This window comes from Gadus chalcogrammus, chromosome 14, assembly GCF_026213295.1.
Source record: "Gadus chalcogrammus isolate NIFS_2021 chromosome 14, NIFS_Gcha_1.0, whole genome shotgun sequence".
Taxonomy (NCBI): Eukaryota; Metazoa; Chordata; class Actinopteri; order Gadiformes; family Gadidae; genus Gadus; species Gadus chalcogrammus.
In genome coordinates this window covers 28,341,469-28,362,384 of record NC_079425.1, presented here as the reverse complement: position 1 = coordinate 28,362,384, position 20,916 = coordinate 28,341,469, and the positions used below count along the sequence as shown (strand labels likewise).

General features: G+C 47.8%; 1 protein-coding gene across 3 annotated transcripts in view; it reads left to right on the top strand.

Annotated features, from left to right (window-relative positions):
• Positions 1-20,916, top strand: part of itfg1 (integrin alpha FG-GAP repeat containing 1) — a 146,870-nt gene that overhangs the window by 53,552 nt on the left and 72,402 nt on the right. For all 3 annotated transcript variants that reach the window (XM_056607452.1, XM_056607453.1, XM_056607454.1), the window contains 3 exons: positions 9,098-9,192; positions 12,330-12,481; positions 20,576-20,726. In XM_056607452.1, coding sequence (XP_056463427.1) covers positions 9,098-9,192; positions 12,330-12,481; positions 20,576-20,726 — 398 coding nt within the window. The remainder of the gene's footprint in view (positions 1-9,097; positions 9,193-12,329; positions 12,482-20,575; positions 20,727-20,916) is intronic.

The following is a 20,916-nucleotide window of genomic DNA, read 5'->3' as shown; positions in this document are numbered from 1 at the left end:
TGCGTCTGTCACTGCCAGTGTACCACAGTAAGACGCTGGCTGCAGTGTTTTCCGTCTCACTCATAATGTGTCCTGAATGTGGGATCAGGGTTGGCAGAGGTTCAGGAGGTAATGCTTGTTACCTCAAGGTTGCTGGTTCAATCATTGGCTCCCCACAGCCGGCTGTTTTCCTGCAGGATGGGTTTCTGTGAATAAGTGTGTGTTAACCCTGAGGTTCACCCTAACCCTAAGAGTTCACCCTAGCCCTCAGGTTAACCCTAACCCTTAGAGTTCACCCTAACCCTTAGGGTTCACCCTTAGAGTTCAACCTAACCCTCAGGTTAACCCTAACCCTTAGAGTTCACCCTAAGAGTTCACCCTAGCCCTCAGGTTAACCCTAACCCTTAGAGTTCACCCTAACCCTTAGAGTTCACCCTTAGAGTTCAACCTAACCCTCAGGTTAACCCTAACCCTTAGAGTTCACCCTTAGAGTTCAACCTAACCCTCAGGTTAACCCTAACCCTTAGAGTTCACCCTAAGAGTTCACCCTAGCCCTCAGGTTAACCCTTACCCTTAGAGTTCACCCTAAGAGTTCGCCCTAACCCTCAGGTTAACCCTAACCCTAAGGTTTAACCCTAAGGGTTAATCCTAATCCTAAGGGTTAACCCTATCCCTAAGAGTTAACCCTGAGGACACAAAGAACAACACACACACACACACAGCCTGCAGCAAACACAGATGGAGAGTCTGTATTGCCAAGATTGATCAACCAATCACTGAGTAGCTCTGGGTGTCCATTAAAACGTAGTGAAGGAATGTCCCCCTCCGTTCACCCATAATGCACCACAGAGATGCGACCTAGAACATCTGTGGTGCTGTGCTTTTGCACACACACACACACACACACACACACACACACACAAACACACACACACACACACACACACACACACACACACACACACACACACACACACATAAAATACACACATAAAATACACACACACACATAAAATACACACACACACATAAAATACACACACACACAAGCAAGACGGAGGAGAGCCCTGACCAGGGTTCAGTCTGTGTGGACTCACAGCTCTGCCCCGGTGTATAACAGAGTTCACTCTCCTGGAGACGTGCTCTGCCCCGGTGTATAACAGAGTTCACTCTCCTGGAGCCGTGCTCTGCATATGTTTCTTTAAAGGAGCATTTCACCGTGGAGGCATGAATATGTATTGAAATTGGGTCCTATATGTAGTCGAATAATAAAACAAATTCTAATTTGGTGCCGTCTTGACCGAGAAAAGGAAGAAAGTGACTTTTTGGCGCTTGTGGATTGAAGACAACAACTCCCAACATGCCCCACGATGACCAGCTTCGCTGGCCACTCCCGCTTATCTAGATCTCCGCCTATCGGACACCTCGCTGTTCCATCTACCAAGCTGATACCGCAAGACTGCTTGAAAATCATTTCAGACAACATTTCTAGTGAAGAGTATTCGTTGGTGAACTCAGTGAATTAGTCCTCGTTTGTATTCCTTTCGAAATGGTGAACTTTTGCATGTGAACTTTTGCAGCGTCTTTTGCATTCAGACGCTGTTAGTTTCTGCTGGTGAAGTCCCACCCACTGGCACTGCTCTAATAGGTCTGTATTGTGTTGGAGATCTATACGGATCTCTCCAGTCTCTCCAGAAAATAAGGGAATGATGCACGACCATTAAAAAATATGAGTGGGTTTCTAACGATACAAAGCTTAATGGAAATGGGTGAAGTTTCCCTTTAAGAGTGCGTGCTTGTGTATGTCTCTGGGGAACTGCCTTCTTGTCCGCAATGTTCTATATCTGTAGGTAGGTGTTGTGTTCTACTTCCCATCTCCCTGAACATCACCTCCTGAAGCTGCCTTGGTGAGATTAAGGAGACCTTAAAGGTCCCATGACATGCTTTTTTATGTATTCTTTAATATAGGTATTAGTGGGCAACTAACACAGTATTCAAAGACATTCCCGAAATTCAGCCGTGGTGCAGAGTTACAGCCACTCCGAGCCAGTCGCACATTGAGCTTCCCCCAAATGCGCTGTTTTGGTGTCTGTAGCTATAATGCAAATGAGGAGGAGCGAGGCGGGTCAAGGAGGAGGGTGGGGGTGTGGCCCTGAGCAGCTTGCAGCCACGGTACCATGCGCTCCGTTTACAGTGGATGTATCGCAATGGCGAGGCGCACACAGCCTTTAGCCGTGTTCTGTGAATATTCTAGAACACACGGGAGTCCTGGAGCTCCATATCTAAATATTATCATATAGCCTACATAGATATCTATATCATATAATATATATTATCATGGCCAAAAGCTGTGTGAGCCGATATTATGAATCTCAAACGACCGCGTTGGGTTCTCCGACGTTCCTGGTTCTTCAACGTCCTCATCAATGTGAAGTAGACTGAACCGCGACAAGGAGGAGAAAGGGATCGTTGCCGGGCAGCTCTTAGGCACCTCCGCCTCTGGTGGTGGTCCCTCAGCGGGGCTCAAGCGGGAGACATTCGCCGCCAACAATCCCTTTCTCCTCCATGTCGTGGTTCATGTTCTTGAGGGAGTCAAAGCCAAAGTTCCTTCCCCCCAATTCATTCTCAACCTTGGCTGAGATAACCCCCAATACGAGTCTCGTTGTAGAAATACCAGAGACGAGAGTCCGACGTGTTATGCGCCATAACACCAAAAGCAGAACGGTTATCCAAATAACAAGGAAGTGTACAACACTTGCGTTACAGTCCTGGAGCTCTATATCTAAATAATATCATATAATACATAGAAATCTATATCATTTAATACATATTATCACGGCCAAAAGCTGTGTGCGCCTCCAGACGATATTATGAATCACAACAAACGACTTTGTCGGGTTCTGCGACGTCTCTGGTTCTTCCACTTTCACATCAACCTGAAGTCGACTGAACCGCGAGCTGCCTGCTGCCGGCTGCCGGGCGATGGTGCCTCGCGGCAACCGGCGGCATGTCGCAGTTCATGTACTTCAGCAAGTCAAAGCCAAAGTTCCTTTCCCCCAATTCCTTCTCAACCATGGCAGAGATAATCCCCACAACAGTCTCGTTGTGGAAATACAAGACACGTCAAAGAACCGACAAGAAACACTTGCGTTACAGTGTGTGTATTCACACACACACGCACACACACACACGTGGCGCTCGCACGGTCGAGTCTCAATGGCGGGCCAACGTCTCTGGGCGGGCCAGGAAGAGTAAGGGGAGGAGCTGAGATTCTTGGTGACGTCCTAAATACAGACATTCCAAATCAGCGCACTTGAGCCTCCGTTTTTTCAAAGGCGAACAGCTAGTGCTAGTTTTACACCAAAAGCAAGTTTTGGCCACTGGGGGACCATAGGCAGGCTAGGGGAACTCATATTTATGTTAGAAAACCTCATAAAGTGAGATTTTCATGTCATGGGACCTTTAAGGAGACCTTTAAGGCCCATTCACACCCTACGGTAAATACGGAAACGGCCCATTTCGTCCGGTCGCGGAGGTGTTTCGTCCGTCAATGGGTCCGTCGCCTCTGAACTTACGAATCTGGAGTGCTCCGGGAGAAACGGAGCAATACCACCGGAAATCGAGGCGGCAGTATAGAGTCAGAGGTCAGACCATTCGCGAAAATAGATAGCGTAGTATAATATCTGATATGTATATAATTGTGTTTAACGTTTAATACTTATATTATACCATATACCAGACATTTTTATTTTATTGTTCCCCTTTTTTGGCAATGAGTTGTAACTGGTCATTTAACAACATTTTGAGGAGATAATCTGCGGGTTGGTGAGGGGTGTCACTATGCCACCGCCACCTAGGCCTACACTTTTTGCACCTTTTTTTTTTTGGCGATTTCGGATGAAACAAAGCAGAATCATCTCTACAGATGCCATGTTTGCGATTGTTGATGCCGTTCATTTGTGAAACGACAGTCACTGCCCTCTAGAGGATGTATTGCGTAACATCAATAACAACGCTGAAACCGGACGGAGGTATGAAGGGTAGTCCCGGCGACAACGTTTGGTACGGACGGACAAATTTCGTCCGGATCCGGTGGTATGAATTGGCTTTTAGGAGGTCTTAAGATTTCCTTAAGGAGGTCTTAAGGAGACCTTTAGGAGGTCTTAACAAGTCCTTAAGGAGGTTTTAAGGCGATCATAACAAGTCCTTAAGGAGACCTTAAGGAGACCTTAAGGAGGTCTTTGAGCTCACAGATCACAATAACCTGCCCTATTCACTTTGCTGTCCTCTGACTCCCTCCTTCTCTTCCATTCCTCCTTTGTTTGTTCACTCCTCTTTATATCTCCCTCTGGCTCTTTGTATCTCCATCAGTTTCCCTCATCTCCTGGTATTTCTATTGTTGACCAACCCTCTGGACCTGTCAGCCAGAGACGGATATGATCACATGACAGAGATTAAAACTGTTAACCATACAGTGCATCATACAGCGTCACTCGGGAATAACCTACATAGAACTAATTTGACATTTCAGTTGGGATACTTGATAGAAATAGAAAATCCCAATATTCATTAGCTCTCTCTCTGTCTCCCTCTCTCTATGCTGTGGAGCAGATGGAGAGATAGAGTAGCCAATGAGACGGACAGCAACATACAGGGCGGTAAAAGCACATTATCGTCATGCTGCACATTATCGCTACCAAGACAGGAAGGAGAGGAGCTACCTCTGAGGAAGAATGTTGAGATGTTTCCACCGTCATGACATGTCTCCAGCAGAGGCAAAGCAGCTCAACATCCTCAAACCTACATTGAGGTCAGATCAATGGTCTGTGGTCATGGTACTGGGACGTTGAGGTCAGACCACTGGTGTGTGGTCATGGTACTGGGACGTTGAGGTCAGACCACTGGTCTTTGGTCATGGTTCTGGGACGTTGAGGTCAGACCACTGGTCTGTGGTCATGGTACTGGGACGTTGAGGTCAGACCACTGGTCTGTGAACATGGTATTGGGGTGTCCTCTCTGGGGTGGTGGAACCATGCAGGAGGTTTAAAGAGGTGCTGAACCCCCTGCATCCTTCAGCACCCTAGGGTTGGGCTTCCAGCTGTGTGATGTTTGTGTGGTAACCTCTGCATGCACAGAATTATCTCATTCAGCACCACTTTGCTCTAAATGGATGCCCAGTCAAACCTCATCTGCTTTATCACTGAGCTAATTGCATTCCTGTGCGACACAACTAATGCATAATTCATCGTACTAGAAAGCAGTGCTGGTCCCTGAACGTCAGCTTAGTGGAGGGGCTGAGGCGGGGGGGGGGGGGGGGGGGGGGGGGGTTACTCTGTGTGTACTCACTGATACTGAGGGCTCTTTACTGCTGGCAAAAGGATAGCGTTAAAAGGGTAGATTAAAAAATCTAACAAGCTTTTCAGTGCGTGTCTTTGTGCGTGTCTGTGTGTGTGTAAGAGAGAATGATAATGTGAGGGAAATTGAACATTTAGATACATGCATTAATGTTTTGTGTAGTGGTGTGTGCGTGCCAGTGCCAGTGCCACCCAGTATGCTACACTGGTAACAGACGCTGTTTTTCTCTCCCCGCTCTCCCTTCCCTCTGTCCCCCCTCATCTCATTATGGTCCGTTACTCCCTCTCCACCTCCTCCATCTACTGCTCCGTCAGCTTCTTCCTCTCACTACCTAGTAGCCTTGATCACTCCCTCACTCTCTCTCCCGCTCTCTCTCCGTCACTATTGCATATCGCCCCATCCATCTTCTCTCTTTCATTCTGACTGTTCTCTGTTCTCTCTGTATATCTCGCTCTTCCTCCATGTTGTCCCATCTGTCTCTCCCTCCCTCTCGCCGTCTCCCCCTCTCTGTCTGTATCTCTCCCCTTAATGAGCAGTAATGGGATCACCCCTACCCAGAATGTAGTCAGTGTAAATGAGGGTTAGCCTAGCCAGTACAGATGGAGTCAAAATATCTCCTCCCCCCAACCACTATTCTCTCCCCCTTTCCCTTTGCTCTATCTTTCTCTCCCCCTTTCCCTTTGCTCTATCTTTCTCTCCATCTTTCCCTTTTTCTCTCTTTCTCTCTCATTCTTCCCTTTTACTTTCATGCAAATTTTAAGGTCACGTGGACGCAAGCACAGCTTTTGTCTCTCTTTCTCTGTCTCTATATCAATCCATGAGAGTTATCCTCCCTATTTAAATATTACTTTAGTAAAATGATTTTATTGAATCCAATGAGCTTCCGGTTTCATATCTAAACCGTCTTCTCTTCATATGGAATGCTAAGATCAGATCTCTAAACAAGCGTCTCCTCTTCATTTGGGATGCTACGATCAGATCTCTAAACCAGTGTCTCCTCTTCATATGGGATGCTACGATCAGATCTCTAAACCAGTGTCTCCTCTTCATATGGGATGCTACGATCAGATCTCTAAACAAGCGTCTCCTCTTCATATGGGATGCTACGATCAGATCTCTAAACCAGCGTCTCCTCTTCATATGGGATGCTACGATCAGATCTCTAAACCAGTTTCTCCTCTTCATATGGGATGCTACGATCAGATCTCTAAACCAGTTTCTCTTCATATGGGATGCTACGATCAGATCTCTAAACTAGTGTCTCCTCTTCATATGGGATGCTACGATCAGATCTCTAAACCAGTTTCTCCTCTTCATATGGGATGCTACGATCAGATCTCTAAACCAGTTTCTCCTCTTCATATGGGATGCTACGATCAGATCTCTAAACCAGTTTCTCCTCTTCATATGGGATGCTACGATCAGAGCTCTAAACCAGTTTCTCCTCTTCATTTGGGATGCTACGATCAGATCTCTAAACCAGCGTCTGCTGCGTGTGGCGCTGTGCCGGTTCACTGAGCTGCCTGGTGACGGTGTGAATGCTAACCTCGGGAGACGTCCACACCACTTAGAGCTCAGCTAATCCTGGGGGCTCGGGGGCTCCTGAGTCCAGGTCCCCGCTCCCCGCTCTCGGCGGTGGTAGTGGTGGCGGCGGGGGCGGGGGGCAGCGGCGGCGGAGGTGGTGGTGTTGGTGGTTGGGGTGGTGGTGATTGGGGTGGTGGTTGGGCTGCTGCTGCAGTGGTGGTGCAGCAGTGGATCGCTTCAGCACTCATTTATCAAATAGCACCATAGACATGAGTCTTTCATAACATTACCTGGTACCTACTCTGGTACCAGATCCTTAGAGAGTACCTGATACTGACTCTGGTACCATATCCTTGGAGAGTACCTGGTACAGACTCTGGTCCTTTATAGAGTACCTGGTACTGACTCTGGTCCTTTATAGAGTACCTGGTACAGACTCTGGTCCTTTATAGAGTACCTGGTACTGACTCTGGTCCTTTATAGAGTACCTGGTACAGACTCTGGTCCTTTATAGAGTACCTGCTACTGACTCTGGTCCTTTATAGAATGAATGAATACTTTATTCCGGACTCGAAGTTCCATTTACAAGACAAGAATACAAATTACATGACAATACAAATACGAGGTCACACAGATTAAAATACATATAAGCATCGATTCCAATGTTTCCACAACCCAGAGGAGTACCTTGTATCACTCTGTTTAGTGTCAGTGAGTGCAATTATTAGTTTGTTTTTTGACTCTAGAAGTCGACACATAAATCTGTACATAAAATTCCTTAATACAGCATGAAAGGTGGGGACATTACTAGTCACAAACAAAGAGCTAGCACTTGTCCATCTTGGAAGCTTAAGGAGGATCCTAAACGCATCATCATACGCTACCTGTAGTTTCTTCAATTTTGCTGTTCTATATTTACACCAGAGCTGAGCTGTGTAAAATGGAGTACAGTAGGCTCTGAAAAGACTTACTTTAACATCTTCTGTGCACATATGGAATTTGCGTGCCAACATATTGGCCTGTGCATAAAGCTTACAGCACTGGTGCTGGACATCATCATCATCACACAGATCATCAGTGATGAGTGACCTAAATACCTTACCTTCTTAACCACCTCTAGAGTACGATCAGACAGTAAGAATAAAGGAAACTTTTGATTCTGATCCTCCTTAGTTTTAGCAATCATAATAACGCTCTTCTTAGGATTGAACTTAATGTCATATTGCACTCCGTAGCTATAGCACACTTTAAGCAGTTGCTGTAGCCCAGCACTATATGGAGACATGATGACCAAAGGACCAGAGTACCTGCTGCTGACTCTGGTCCTTTATAGAGTACCTGGTACTGACTCTGGTCCTTTATAGAGTACCTGGTACTGACTCTGGTCCTTTATAGAGTACCTGGTACTGACTCTGGTCCTTTATAGAGTACCTGGTACTGACTCTGGTACCATATCCTTAGAGAGTACCTGGTACAGACTCTGGTCCTTTATAGAGTACCTGGTACAGACTCTGGTCCTTTATAGAGTACCTGCTACTGACTCTGGTCCTTTATAGAGTACCTGATACTGACTCTTGTACCATATCCTTAGAGAGTACCTGGTACTGACTCTGGTCCTTTATAGAGTACCTGGTACTGACTTGCCAGATTCTCTGTGCACGCGGCCTCGTCGTCTCCACGGCGATGAGGTGTAAGGCCGCCAAGGAACCGCTCAGAGGTCCTTTTGTGTGTTCATGTTGGTGATATAAATACCCTGCGAGTGGGTATTATAATGTCAAAAGTGTCAAAAAGTCCTGTCGCAACAACATGACCTCACATCGCCATCTGTCATAGCTCTGAAAATAACCAGAACGCTTGTGAATGAATGTATGACCCATGCATCTCACTGATGCATTAATGTATGAATGTTTTAATATATGAATGTATGAACGTTTTCCGAATGTACGAACGTTTTCTAATGTATGAATGTATGAACGTTTTCTAATGTATGAATGTGTGAACGTTTTCCTAATGTTTGAATGTATGAACGTTTTCTAATGTATGAATGTGTGAACGTTTTCCTAATGTATGAACGTTTTCCTAATGTATGAACGTTTTCCTAATGTATGAATGTATGGCCGGTCTCCTAATGCATGAATTTATGAATGTTTTAATATATGAATGTATGAACGTTTTCCTAATGTATGAATGTATGACCGGTCTCCTAATGCATTGATGTATGAATGTCGTACTCTCTCAGATGGCGACGGCCACCAGGACCACCTGCTGCCTGTGTGTCTGGACGAGGCCTGCCGGAGCAGTGCCATCTACCTGGCAGGACAGAGGAACAAAGAGGTAGGAGCCTGGGGGACGCCTCCTACATGACGTCTAACTGTCTCACAGTTTTCTTCTTCATAATTCATCGGTGCTGCTCTCGGCCTCCTATCTTTCCTCTGTGCTCATATAACGACTCTCTGCTAATGTTCTCTTGGTGCTAATACCCCGGTAGTCTCTTGGGGCTAATAGCCCGCTAGTCTCTTGGTGCTACTAGCCCGCTAGTCTCTTGGTGCTAATAGCCCGTTAGTCTCTTGGTGCTAATAGCCCGCTAGTCTCTTGATGCTAATAGCCCGCTAGTCTCTTGGTGCTACTAGCTCGCTAGTCTCTTGGTGCTAATAGCCCGTTAGTCTCTTGGTGCTAATAGCCCGCTAGTCTCTTGATGCTAATAGCCCGTTAGTCTCTTGGTACTAATAGCCCGCTAGTCTCTTGATGCTAATAGCCTGCTAGTCTCTGGGTGCCATTAGCCCGCTAGTCTCTTGGTGCTAATAGCCCGCTAGTCTCTTGGTGCTAATATGGTAGAAATTAACCGTACATTTTATGTTAAACTATGATTATTATTAAGCCTACATATCATATAGATACTTTAATAGTGGTAGATAGCTGATCACCTTTCCCCTAGCGTTAGGTGCCATGTGGCACCAGTGAGTGGGTCCAGTCTATTCCTATCTGATGTACTCTCTGAAGACAATGCTGACATTCACACGTGTGCATCATCTCTGTTTGTATAAAGATTATATATGTTCAAAAGTCGCAGTTGGGATCTAGAAGACATGAGAATATGCTGAAATCCACACAGTATGACCCAGAAAAAGATGCTATGCACATCAATGTTTGATGGAAGTCCAACTTTGTATTGTGTAAGGATTGGGGATATAAGGAGCAGTACAAGAGTCATTCTGGAGTGTATTTGCAGATACCACTCGGCTTTATTGTCTCTCGTTTGCGGGTTGCAATAAACTCTCCATCTATACTTGACCTGGACTCTCCGATTCCTCTTGCATATAGCTAGTTGAAGTGAATTAGATAAGTCGTTAATAGAAATCTACGACACTAATAGCCCGCTAGTCTCTTGATGCTAATAGCCCGTTAGTCTCTTGGTGCTAATAGCCCGCTAGTCTCTTGATGCTAATAGCCCGCTAGTCTCTGGGTGCTAATAGCCCGCTAGTGTCTTGGTGCTAATAGCCTGCTAGTCTCTGGGTGCTAATATCCCGCTAGTCTCTGGGTGCTAATAGCCGGCTAGTCTCTTGGTGCTAATAACCCGCTAGTCTCTTGGTGCTAATAGCCCGCTAGTCTCTTGGTGCTAATAGCCCGCTAGTCACTTGGTGCTAATAGCCCGCTAGTCTCTTGGTGCTAATAGCCTGCTAGTCTCTGGGTGCTAATATCCCGCTAGTCTCTGGGTGCTAATAGCCGGCTAGTCTCTTGGTGCTAATAACCCGCTAGTCTCTTGGTGCTAATAGCCCGCTAGTCTCTTGGTGCTAATAGCCCGCTAGTCACATGGTGCTAATAGCCCGCTAGTCTCTTGGTGCTAATAGCCCGCTAGTCTCTTGGTGCTAATAGCCCGCTAGTCTCTTGGTGCTAATAACCCGCTAGTCTCTTGGTGCTAATAGCCCGCTAGTCTCTTGGTGCTAATAACCCGCTAGACTCTTGGTGCTAATAGCCCGCTTGTCTCTTGGTGCTAATAGCCCGCTAGTCTCTTGGTGCTAATAGCCCGCTAGTCTCTTGGTGCGAAAAGCCCGCTAGTCTCTTGGTCCTAATAACCCACACCTCCTTCCTGATTGTCCATCACAGTGTTCTGGTGTCAATGAGGTCCTTCCTCCCCTGGTGAGCCAGCAGGGCTGACAGCAGAAGGACCATCCTGTCTGTTAGTCCACCTGGTGGGTCCGCCTCTCTGTTAGTCCACCTTGTGCCCCCCCCCAGGATGTTGCCTCATGGCAGCATTCAAAGAAATGCGATGCAGCAGGGAGTGAAACCTAAATCGATCACCTAAATCAATTTTCATCTCAATGAGACTTTTACCGGGTTAAATAAAGATAAATATATATATTTTCAATGCTAAGGCAGTTGTCCAGTTCATTCATTTGAATGCATGGGTTCTGTTGAGGTGAATTTATTCATGCATGCAATGCAGCATGTCTACAGGATTACAATAAGATTTAATTCAAATGCTCTGGCTCAGTGCCTTCAAAAAGCATTAACTTGCGTCCCAATTGCCCTAATCTATTTCTCCAATGAAGTGGTTCATTTGGATGCATGTGCATCTTCCCACTCAGCAACGCACACCCATGCACACAAAGAAACGCACACCCATGAACACACAGAAACGCACACAAACTGACAAGCGCACGCAGGATTGTGCAGCCTCCTTATGTTCTCAACCCTCACTTTGGTGTAAATATGTTGGCCTTTGAACAGCCACAGTTTTGTTGTTTGGATCGGGGAGGGCTGGTCCGTGTGATTCATCGATAGAGAGACTCTTTCTCTGATAGAAACTGCGCTCCATGTTTATGGATGAAATGTGTGAACCTTCTGGGCCCAGAGGAGGGTTGCAATGGGCCTTATTTAAGAAGCAACTTTGTCAGCAAGGTACGATAAGATCATCGTTTCATAATACAAATACGTTTCTGAACACAAATATAGTTTCTGATTTACTGTGTGTGTGTGTGTGTGTGTGTGTGTGTGTGTGTGTGTGTGTGTGTGTGTGTGTTTCACATTAACATCGATTAGTGTATGTTATGTTCTGTTTGATGACAAACACACACTGCACCTGCTGTGTCAGTTTAACATTCATGAATAATCAACTAGCACCTGGCCCCCATCTGGACACACACACACACACACACACCACACAGACCTACCACACACACAGACACCGCACACAAAGACACAGACAGACAGACAACACATACCTCTCTTTCTCTCTCTCTCTCTCTCTCTCTCTCTCTCTCTCTCTCTCTCTCTCTCTCTCTGTCTCTGTCTCTGTCTCTTTCTGTCTCTCTCTGTCTCTGTCTCTTTCTGTCTCTCTCTGTCTCTGTCTCTGTCTGTCTCTGTCTCTCTCTCTGTCTCTCTCTCTCTCTCTCTCTCTCTATTCATTATGGTTGGTGTGACCTGCCGTCCCCAGCTCTGGTCCCCTTACGCCGGCTGATCTTGTGTTGCAGTGGGTGACCCTGCTGTCGGACTTCCAGCAGGGGGAGACTAAGTGGGGCTTGGTGCCCGGGGCCCCCGGCCTGCCCTTGGCCCTTCATCTGGGGGACTACAACCTGGACGGCTTTCCCGACGCCCTGGTCATCCTCCGCAACTCCAGCAGCCGGTAGGAGCTGGTGCACGCAAACACACACACAGAGGTCAGATAGCAGAAAGGTCAGGGGTCACAGGGTCGTCCCTTGTTTGGTCCAACAGGCGCTGGCGGGGCGATGACACTGTTCCCAATCATAGCACTAAAGAACCGTCTATAAGAGAGTCCTGCTCTCCTCTCCACACCCACCTCCCATACGTCCCTGCGTATACATCTGAGCCCTTCCAGGATGGATATGCTGTCTAATCTTTAAGTCTGGTCAGCTTAACTCTTAGGGTCACCCTCATCTAGGGTTCTTCCTGACTTTAATCACCGCAACACTCTCTGTCTCCCTGCTCTGTGTGCTAAAACCCCTCTCTGTTAATCCACAGCCATGTAATTACACCCGGCCATAAGCCCGCCTGCATACATGAGGCCCGCATCGTGCATTTCTTAACGTCATCAGGAGCCATTAGAGTATCCGATGGCAACAATCCTCAGGCCGCCAACGCCCTCAGACTTTGCATGTTGAAGTTTGGTTACAAAAGCTTCCAGCACGGCTCTCCGACTCTGGCCGTGACTCAGACTCCCTGCTGATGGTTTCCTCTCTCGCCGTCTCGCTTGTCGCACTGCTGAATAAACAGGAAGTGGGGTTGAAGAGAGACGCTGCAGCAGATAAACACAGCGGCTTAAAACACACCTGTGGGTGTAGGCAAGCAAGGGAGAGGAGAGAGAGAGAGAGGGGGGAGAGGAGAGAGAAAGAGAGAGAGAGAGAGAGAGAGAGAGAGAGAGAGAGAGAGAGAGTGGGGGAAGAGGAGAGAAGAGGGAGAGATGGAGAGGAGAGGGAGATGGAAAGGAGAAGGGAGAGGAGAGAGAGAAAGAGGGGGAGAGGAGAGGAGATGGAGAGGAGAGGAGGGGGAGGGTGAGGAGAGGGAGACAGACAGAGAGGGAGAGGAGAGGGAGGGGATAAGGTGAGGAGAGGGAGAGGGTGAGATCCACAGTGTGAGAAGCTGTGGCCAGCAGCTGAAGGTAGAATCAGTCTCATGTCAGTGGGGGCTGTTGGTTCTCTCTTCCTGCTGTGAGTGGATGTGAGCCCAGCACGCCCTGGCAGTGTGCAGAGTGTGAGTTGAAACAGGAGGCTCATGAACCTGAAGAACCTCTTAAAGGAGAAATCTGCTGTAAAATTGATCTTGGATATGTTTAGTAAGATAACAAATTGGAATGTTCGTTTGGAAGCAAAAAAGCGCATATAGACGCATTCTTAAGGAGGCATTTATAACTTTGTAAGTGTACAGATTGTTTATTTAAAATGGCATTTTTTACCCACAATACCATCAGTAGTTCACCCGTCGACGCCATCTTGTTTTTAAGACTCGATAAGTAGATGACGAACACAGAGCTTGCGTGTTGTTGACGGATGGCACAATCTCTGTGTACGTCAATCTATTTATCGAGTCTTAAAAACAAGATGGGGTCGACAGGTGAACTACTGATGGTATTGTGTGCATAAAATGTCCTTATTAATGAACAATCTGTACACTTACAAAGTTATCAATGCCTCATTTTGTATGTTAAGACCCTTATTATACTACCAAAGAAGTGTCGGGCTACTTCTAGCCTTTTAAGTGGTTTAAAATAGCGATTTAGTTTTTACCATAACATGCCCATATCGTCCAAGTTTATAGCGTTTTGATAGAATTGGCTAAAAACAGCCAACTGAAGAATGCGTCTATATGCGCTTTTCTGCTCCAAAACATTCCAACTCGTTATCATACCAAACATATCCCAAATCCATTTTACACCGGGTTCCTTCTTTAAGAACCGGCTCTCTGTGAAGGTTAACACCCAGAATCATTTTAGCCCTTAAGGATAATTCCCCATTTTACAAACGAGCCCAAAGAGGAACTCACTAAAGGGCTTCAGTGGTTCCAGAAGGACAGATGCCCCAGCAGCGTGGTGTGTCTCACAGTGTCGCGCTACATGTTTCTCTCCCTGCCTGTGCCCATGGGCCTGTTGCCGGAGAGGCTGGTTCAGATGAGGTGAGCCCCTGCAGCAGACATCCGTAGTCAGGAGGAGAACTCACAACCTCCCATGTATGCAGGGGGGGGGGGGGGCTCACAACCCCCCAACACACAGAGGCGGGGGTCCTCTGGAGATACCGGTAGTGCGCTGTCTACATTCTCTGACCTTTGGGGTTTCATTTAAACGTCAGGAGACTCCTGATTGTTGGCCCTTGACTCTGAAGCAGACAGGCAGCATTTGTGTGTTCAGTTACCATCAGGCTGCTGTCTATCAGAGGATGTTTTTATCTGATATCTGTTTATTCTTTCACTAACCCTTTGGGTTATTCCTTCAATAATCTTTCATTCTTTTTTGATAAATGATGATCCTAATCTAGTAATAGTGAATAATCACCAGGCCCTGCCTCACTACCCTTTGTGTCTAATGAATTAATAAAAGTGATGAAGTCATTCTGCGTCAGCCTGGGTAAAGACCAGCTAAGAAGCTAGCTGCAAACCCCCTGATGTCCTGTACTGACACTGTGGGATCACCGTGACGATGTCAGAGTCATGGGCAGAGTGCCGCTTATGAAGTAAGCAATCGTCTCCTCTCCTAGGTAGTTGGAAGGGGCATCGTTTCAGACTGATGCTCCTGAACCAACCATACAAGACAACATCTCACTGTAGCATCACATTGTAGCATCACATCACACTGTAGCATCCTGTTGTAGCATCACACTGTAGCATCCTGTCTTCCTTAGCGTGACAGACACATCTCACTTCTCTTCTTGCTCTTTAAACAGAAGTCTCAAGCTTGAGGACGTTTCTGGTGAATCATTCCATCTCATCAGCTCCACGGCTAATATGTTGTCCCTGTGCGTCCTCGTGCTACTGAACCATCAATAGTTCATCTTCAACCCCCTTTGCAATCACAAACCCCCAGCCGGGATGTATGATAAGCCTGAAGCTCCGTCGGAGGGACAATCGGTGTCCTTGTGAACGTGTGATATATCAGGTCCTGCTACAGATGCTCCCCATTCTCTTCCTCCACCTGATTCCTTCCCTCCCTCTCGACTGGTATTGATCCTAGCAGCCATTTCTTCATGTTCTGTCGGTAGAGAAGGTGAGATCTGCCCTGGGATCAGGCTGTGGCTCCAGAAGAGCTTCCTCAGTGGGAGGAGCCTGCAGAGCAGAGACTATTTCTGTAGGTGGCTCTTAGTGCTGGCGGCCTCCCACCCACCTACTCACTCAACCAAGCACTCACTCTCTCTGACACAGAGTGGCCTGACACGCACGCACGCACACACACACACACACACACACACACACACACACACACACACACACACACCATCCCCCCACACTCTGTGGTCCTCACAAAGTGACAGAGTGCTCTGCTGCCTTTGAGGGTTTCATGTTGAAGGTCCCTTTGAGCCCCACTCCCCCTCCGCTGCCAAGGGGAGGCGGTCTAACTGTCAGCTGCCGCCCGGGTCACCGTGTGGTTGCATGTGGCCTACAGTGGGTCCCTGGTACCCGGGTCACCATGTGGCCTACAGTGGGTCCCTGGTACCCGGGTCACCATGTGGCCTACAGTGGGTCCATGTGGCCTACAGTGGGTCCATGTGGCCTACAGTGGGTCCATGTGGCCTTCAGTGGGTGCATGTGGCCTACAGTGGTTCCCTGTAATGTCTGGTACCCTGTCCTCCCTTCCCCTGATGCTCTCATTAATCCTAGAAGTAGCTGTTGCTCTCAGTGACCCCTCACATGGTGCTCACCTTATGCAGTTCAAGTCTTGCTATTAATTCTGTTTTGGGGTTTTACGTTAGAGTGTCCTCCTAGCAGGTGTTTTAGAGATGATGTCTGGAATGAAATGAAGTAGCAGAACCACCTGAACCCGGGTGCTGATTGGTTTGTGGTTCCTGCTGTGAACTCCTTGTGTCACCTTTGGTCTCAGGATGCCATGTGAGGTTGTTCAAAAGGGAAGTGTGTGTGTGTGTGTGTGTGTGTGTGTGTGTGTGTGTGTGTGTGTGTGTGTGTGTGTGTGTGTGTGTGTGTGTGTGTGTGTGTGTGTGTGTGTGTGTGTGTGTCATCATGTCATTTGTGTGTTTGTCTGTTTGTGCATGTGCCTGAGCATGGTGTTACAACGCGTGTGTGCGCCTGCGTGTGTGTTCTGGATTGTTTCTGCATCTCTTGTCTATCAGTATGCACAACGACTGAGCAACAACCAACAGCTCTGCAGTCTGTTGCTAGGCAGCCATTACCTAAAGCACCCCCATTTGTTTGATCCAGAATCAGCCATTATCTCCCTCTGCTGCTTCCCTCAGGGCAGGACGAGAGGAAGGAGAGTGAGCTGGCTCTGCTGCTGCTCATCATGGTGGACCACCATGAGGTGGACCTCATCATGGTGGACCACATCATGGTGGAACACCTCATGGTGGACCACCTCATCATGTTGGTCCACCATGATGAGGTGGTCCACCATGATGAGGTCCACCTCATGGTGGTCCACCATGATGAGGTGGTCCACCATGAGGTGGTGGTCCACCATGATGAGGTGGACCTCATCATGGTGGACCACCTCATGGTGGACCACCTCATCATGGTGGACCACCTCATGGTGGTCCACCTCCCTATGGTGGACCACCTCCTCATTGTGGACCACCTCATGGTGGACCTCATGGTGGACCTCATGGTGGACCACCTCATGGTGGACCTCATGAGGCAGGGAGGGACACAGATACAAGAGAGCCTGAAGAGAGAGACCAGGGAGAGACCAGAGAGAGAGACCAGAGAGACACAACCACAATAGAGAGAGACCAGTGCGGGAGGGGTGGCGGTACAGAGGTGCAGAGGTTAGAGGAGTGCAGGACTTGAGGAGTGTCTTTGGGCGCCTTTTTCCTGATCACCAAAGACAACATGGCCACAGGCTGTCACGTCCCTGTTGCCTGTCGCTCCACACATGCACACACGAAAGCCCTTTGCTCATGGCTTCTCCTTGGGTCTGCCTCATGTTCCCAATCTTTACGCTGTTCCGGGCTGTCATGGTGGGTTGTGGTTTTGCTTAAATGTATGAATGACATCTACCTTCGGAGTTCGTCTGAGGTCTATGATGTATTTGTGTGCAGAACAGCGTTCACGCTAGACTTTTTCTTGGGCGGACAAATGTCCGACACTATTCCAGAATATCGGACATTTGGAATATCTTCCGGAGGTTATTCACTAATAATTAAATGATCACCAAAAGTCCACATTTAAACGACAAACCACACAAACTAAGTTGCTTCAATAAATGCCATTATTAAATTAGCCTAGGCAAAAAAAACATAACAGCCATTCTCGGCAAAAATGGTAAACGGGTAAAAAATAATAAATTCGATAATTGCAAAACTTTATTGCATGGAAGTGCTCCGCTGCTCGCGAAAAGTCTTTCAACCCCAGCCCAAGGCTCGATATGCGCATCAGCCTTGTCACCTTTTCCTCAGCTAGGCGGTTTCTGATAGATGTTTTAATCCTGTTTTGGAGAGAAAAGGCTTGTTCCTCAGGAACACTGGACACGGGGATTGTACTGGCGATTTTGGCCAGCTTTGCCCAGTCGGAAAGATTTGTGCGTTCACACCAAACGCGACGGGGCGACAAGATCCCATACAAAGCTAACTCTGCTGCGTTGTCTGTTTATACCAACACAACAAAGTGAAATGTACACCACAGGTTAGGGTCAGGGTTCATATGTGCTCCTCATCCAGCCAACAGCTGACGTTGTTCTCAGAGGCTCTGAGTCCGGACTGATTAGTACGAGGTGAACTTCTGAGCAGACCTCAGTATGATGTTTAATCATCAGCCAGATTCCCTTAATCCACTGAAACCAACCCGCCACCGCCAACACACAAACTTAAATACCAGCCAGTCTGTTGAGGAAACGCCTGACACCATTTTAATCAGTATGCCTGCGGCATTGTGCATATTTTAATTGAAACTCTGTACTTTAAGTCCCGTTTTAAATCAAGCTGCCTGGTGTACTGACAGATAGCCGAGCTCAACGAGCATGTGGCCAGTGTGTGAGGCAGACTCTGTCCATTATGGTGGATATTAAAGCATATTAAAGCACAACTTAGATGGACTCTGCCGCTATGGACACATGCTGGATCCCTGTCCATAGTAACGCACTACTTAGATGACCCAGGGCCTTTAAGAGCTTCTAACTTTCTTTGGTTTTGGTAGCATACAATAGATCTATCATTTATAGATAGATAGATAGATAGATAGATAGATAGATAGATAGATAGATAGATAGATAGATAGATAGATAGATAGATAGATAGATAGATAGATAGATAGATAGATAGATAGATAGATAGAGATAGTATATGATTGGAAACACACACACAAATCGTGTGTGTGTGTGTGTAGATAGATAGATAGATAGATAGATAGATATACACATATATAAACACACTTTCTTGCTCTGTGATGCCAGATTTCCAATCATTGTCCTGCTGGCAGCCGGACGCCCAAAGACACCAAACCCTGTAAGATGGCGGGTGTAGAGACGGCCGAGAACACAGAGAACAAGGAGGAGGAGTGAGGGAAGGAGGGAGGGAGGGAGATGTGGAGGAGGAGGGGGGAGACTGAGTCACCTGGGTTCTATTTATAGCGTGGAGACGTCATTAAGGTCATCTCCCTCAGGGAGCTCTTGGTACAGGTAGAATATAAAGAGAGTCCACCAGACAGACAAGAAGCTCCATAAAGAGAGAGCACCAGAGAGACGAGGAGCTCCATGAGGAGAGAGCACCAGAGAGACAAGAAGCTCCATGATGAGAGTGCACCAGAGAGACAAGAAGCTCCATAAAGAGAGAGCACCAGAGAGAAAAGAAGCTCCATAGAGAGTGCACCAGAGAGACAAGAAGCTCCATGATGAGAGACCACCAGAGAGACAAGGAGCTCCATAGAGACAGAGCACCAGAGATACAAGAAGCAGGTCTTAGGAAGTCTACAGTTTATAATTATGGGCAGTGTCTGGAGAGCAGTGTCTTCTGGGAGTTCTAGTGTTAGGGGCTTCAAGCACGAAGCACTGTTTTAGAAAGCAAATCTCTGCACATAGAAGCCATCCCTAAAACATGATTAATTAATTATTACATTTCCCATATCCCGTCTTCTTCAGCTGTGAGTTCCTCGTTAGATCCTCCGTGTGTGTCTGTGTGTGTGTGGGTGTGTGTGTGTGTTTGTGTGTCAGGAGGAGGGTCTTTGTGGGGGGCTGTGCTCGCACCTCATTGGCTCTGCCCCATGGGCCCCTTTAGATCAGATTGATGCAGATGTTGAGTCACTAGCTGCTGCAGTCGACGCTAAACAGAGCATTTATCCGCTTTAGAGATTAGAGTTACAAGATTACACATGCAGTTGTTTCAACCTCGCCAATCATCGCTGGTCTCTGGAGGGACGCTGGCTTTTCAGGCTCCACGCACGTTACAGAACCCAAACTGTGTTCTGACGCTGGACGTCCTCACGTACTCCAGTCAGCTGGCTCCTCCTGGAGAACGTCCCCAACCTCTGAACCGTTCTCTCCCAGCGCTCAGCGGGCCTTCCTCCTGGAGAACGTTCCCAACGTCTGACCGTTCTCTCCCAGCGCTCAGCGGGCCTTCCACCTGGAGAACGTCCCTAACCTCTGAACCGTTGTCTCCCAGCGCTCAGCGGGCCTTCCTCCTGCAGAACGGCCCTAACCTCTGAACCGTTGTCTCCCAGCGCTCAGCGGGCCTTCCTCCTGCAGAACGGCCCTAACCTCTGAACCATTGTCTCCCAGCGCTCAGCGGGCCTTCCTCCTGGAGAACGTTCCTAACCTCTGAACCGTTCTCTCCCGGCGCTCAGCGGGCTCCGCCTGGAGAACGTCCCTAACCTCTGAACCGTTGTCTCCAGTCAGCCGGCTCCTCCTGGAGAACGTCCCTAACCTCTGAACCGTTGTCTCCCAGCGCTCAGCGGGATCCGCCTGGAGAACGTTCCTAACCTCTGAACTGTTGTCTCCCGGCGCTCAGCAAGCATTCGTCCTGGAGAACGTTCCTAACCTCTGAACAATTGTCTCCCAGCGCTCAGCGGGCTCCTCCTGGAGAACGTTCCTAACCTCTGAACCGTTGTCTCCCAGCGCTCAGAGGGCCTTCCTCCTGGAGAACGTTCCCTGTTCCGGCTCCAGCTGCCCCAGTGTTGGCAGGACGTTCCGGGTCCACTGGGACCAGTCGGACATGGGCTCCATCCCCCAGGCCGCTCTGGCCACCTTCTACGACATCTATGAGGACGTGAGTAGCTGGTCTCTCTCCTCTATCTCCCTCATCCCCCTCCTGTATCTTCTGTGGTCATCTCCCTCCCGTGTCTCTCCTGTATCTACTGTATCCCTCCTGTATCTCATGTATCTCTCCTGTATCTCCTTTAACACCCTCCGGTGTATCTCTCCTGTATCTACTGTATCTCTCCTGTGTCTCCTGTAAT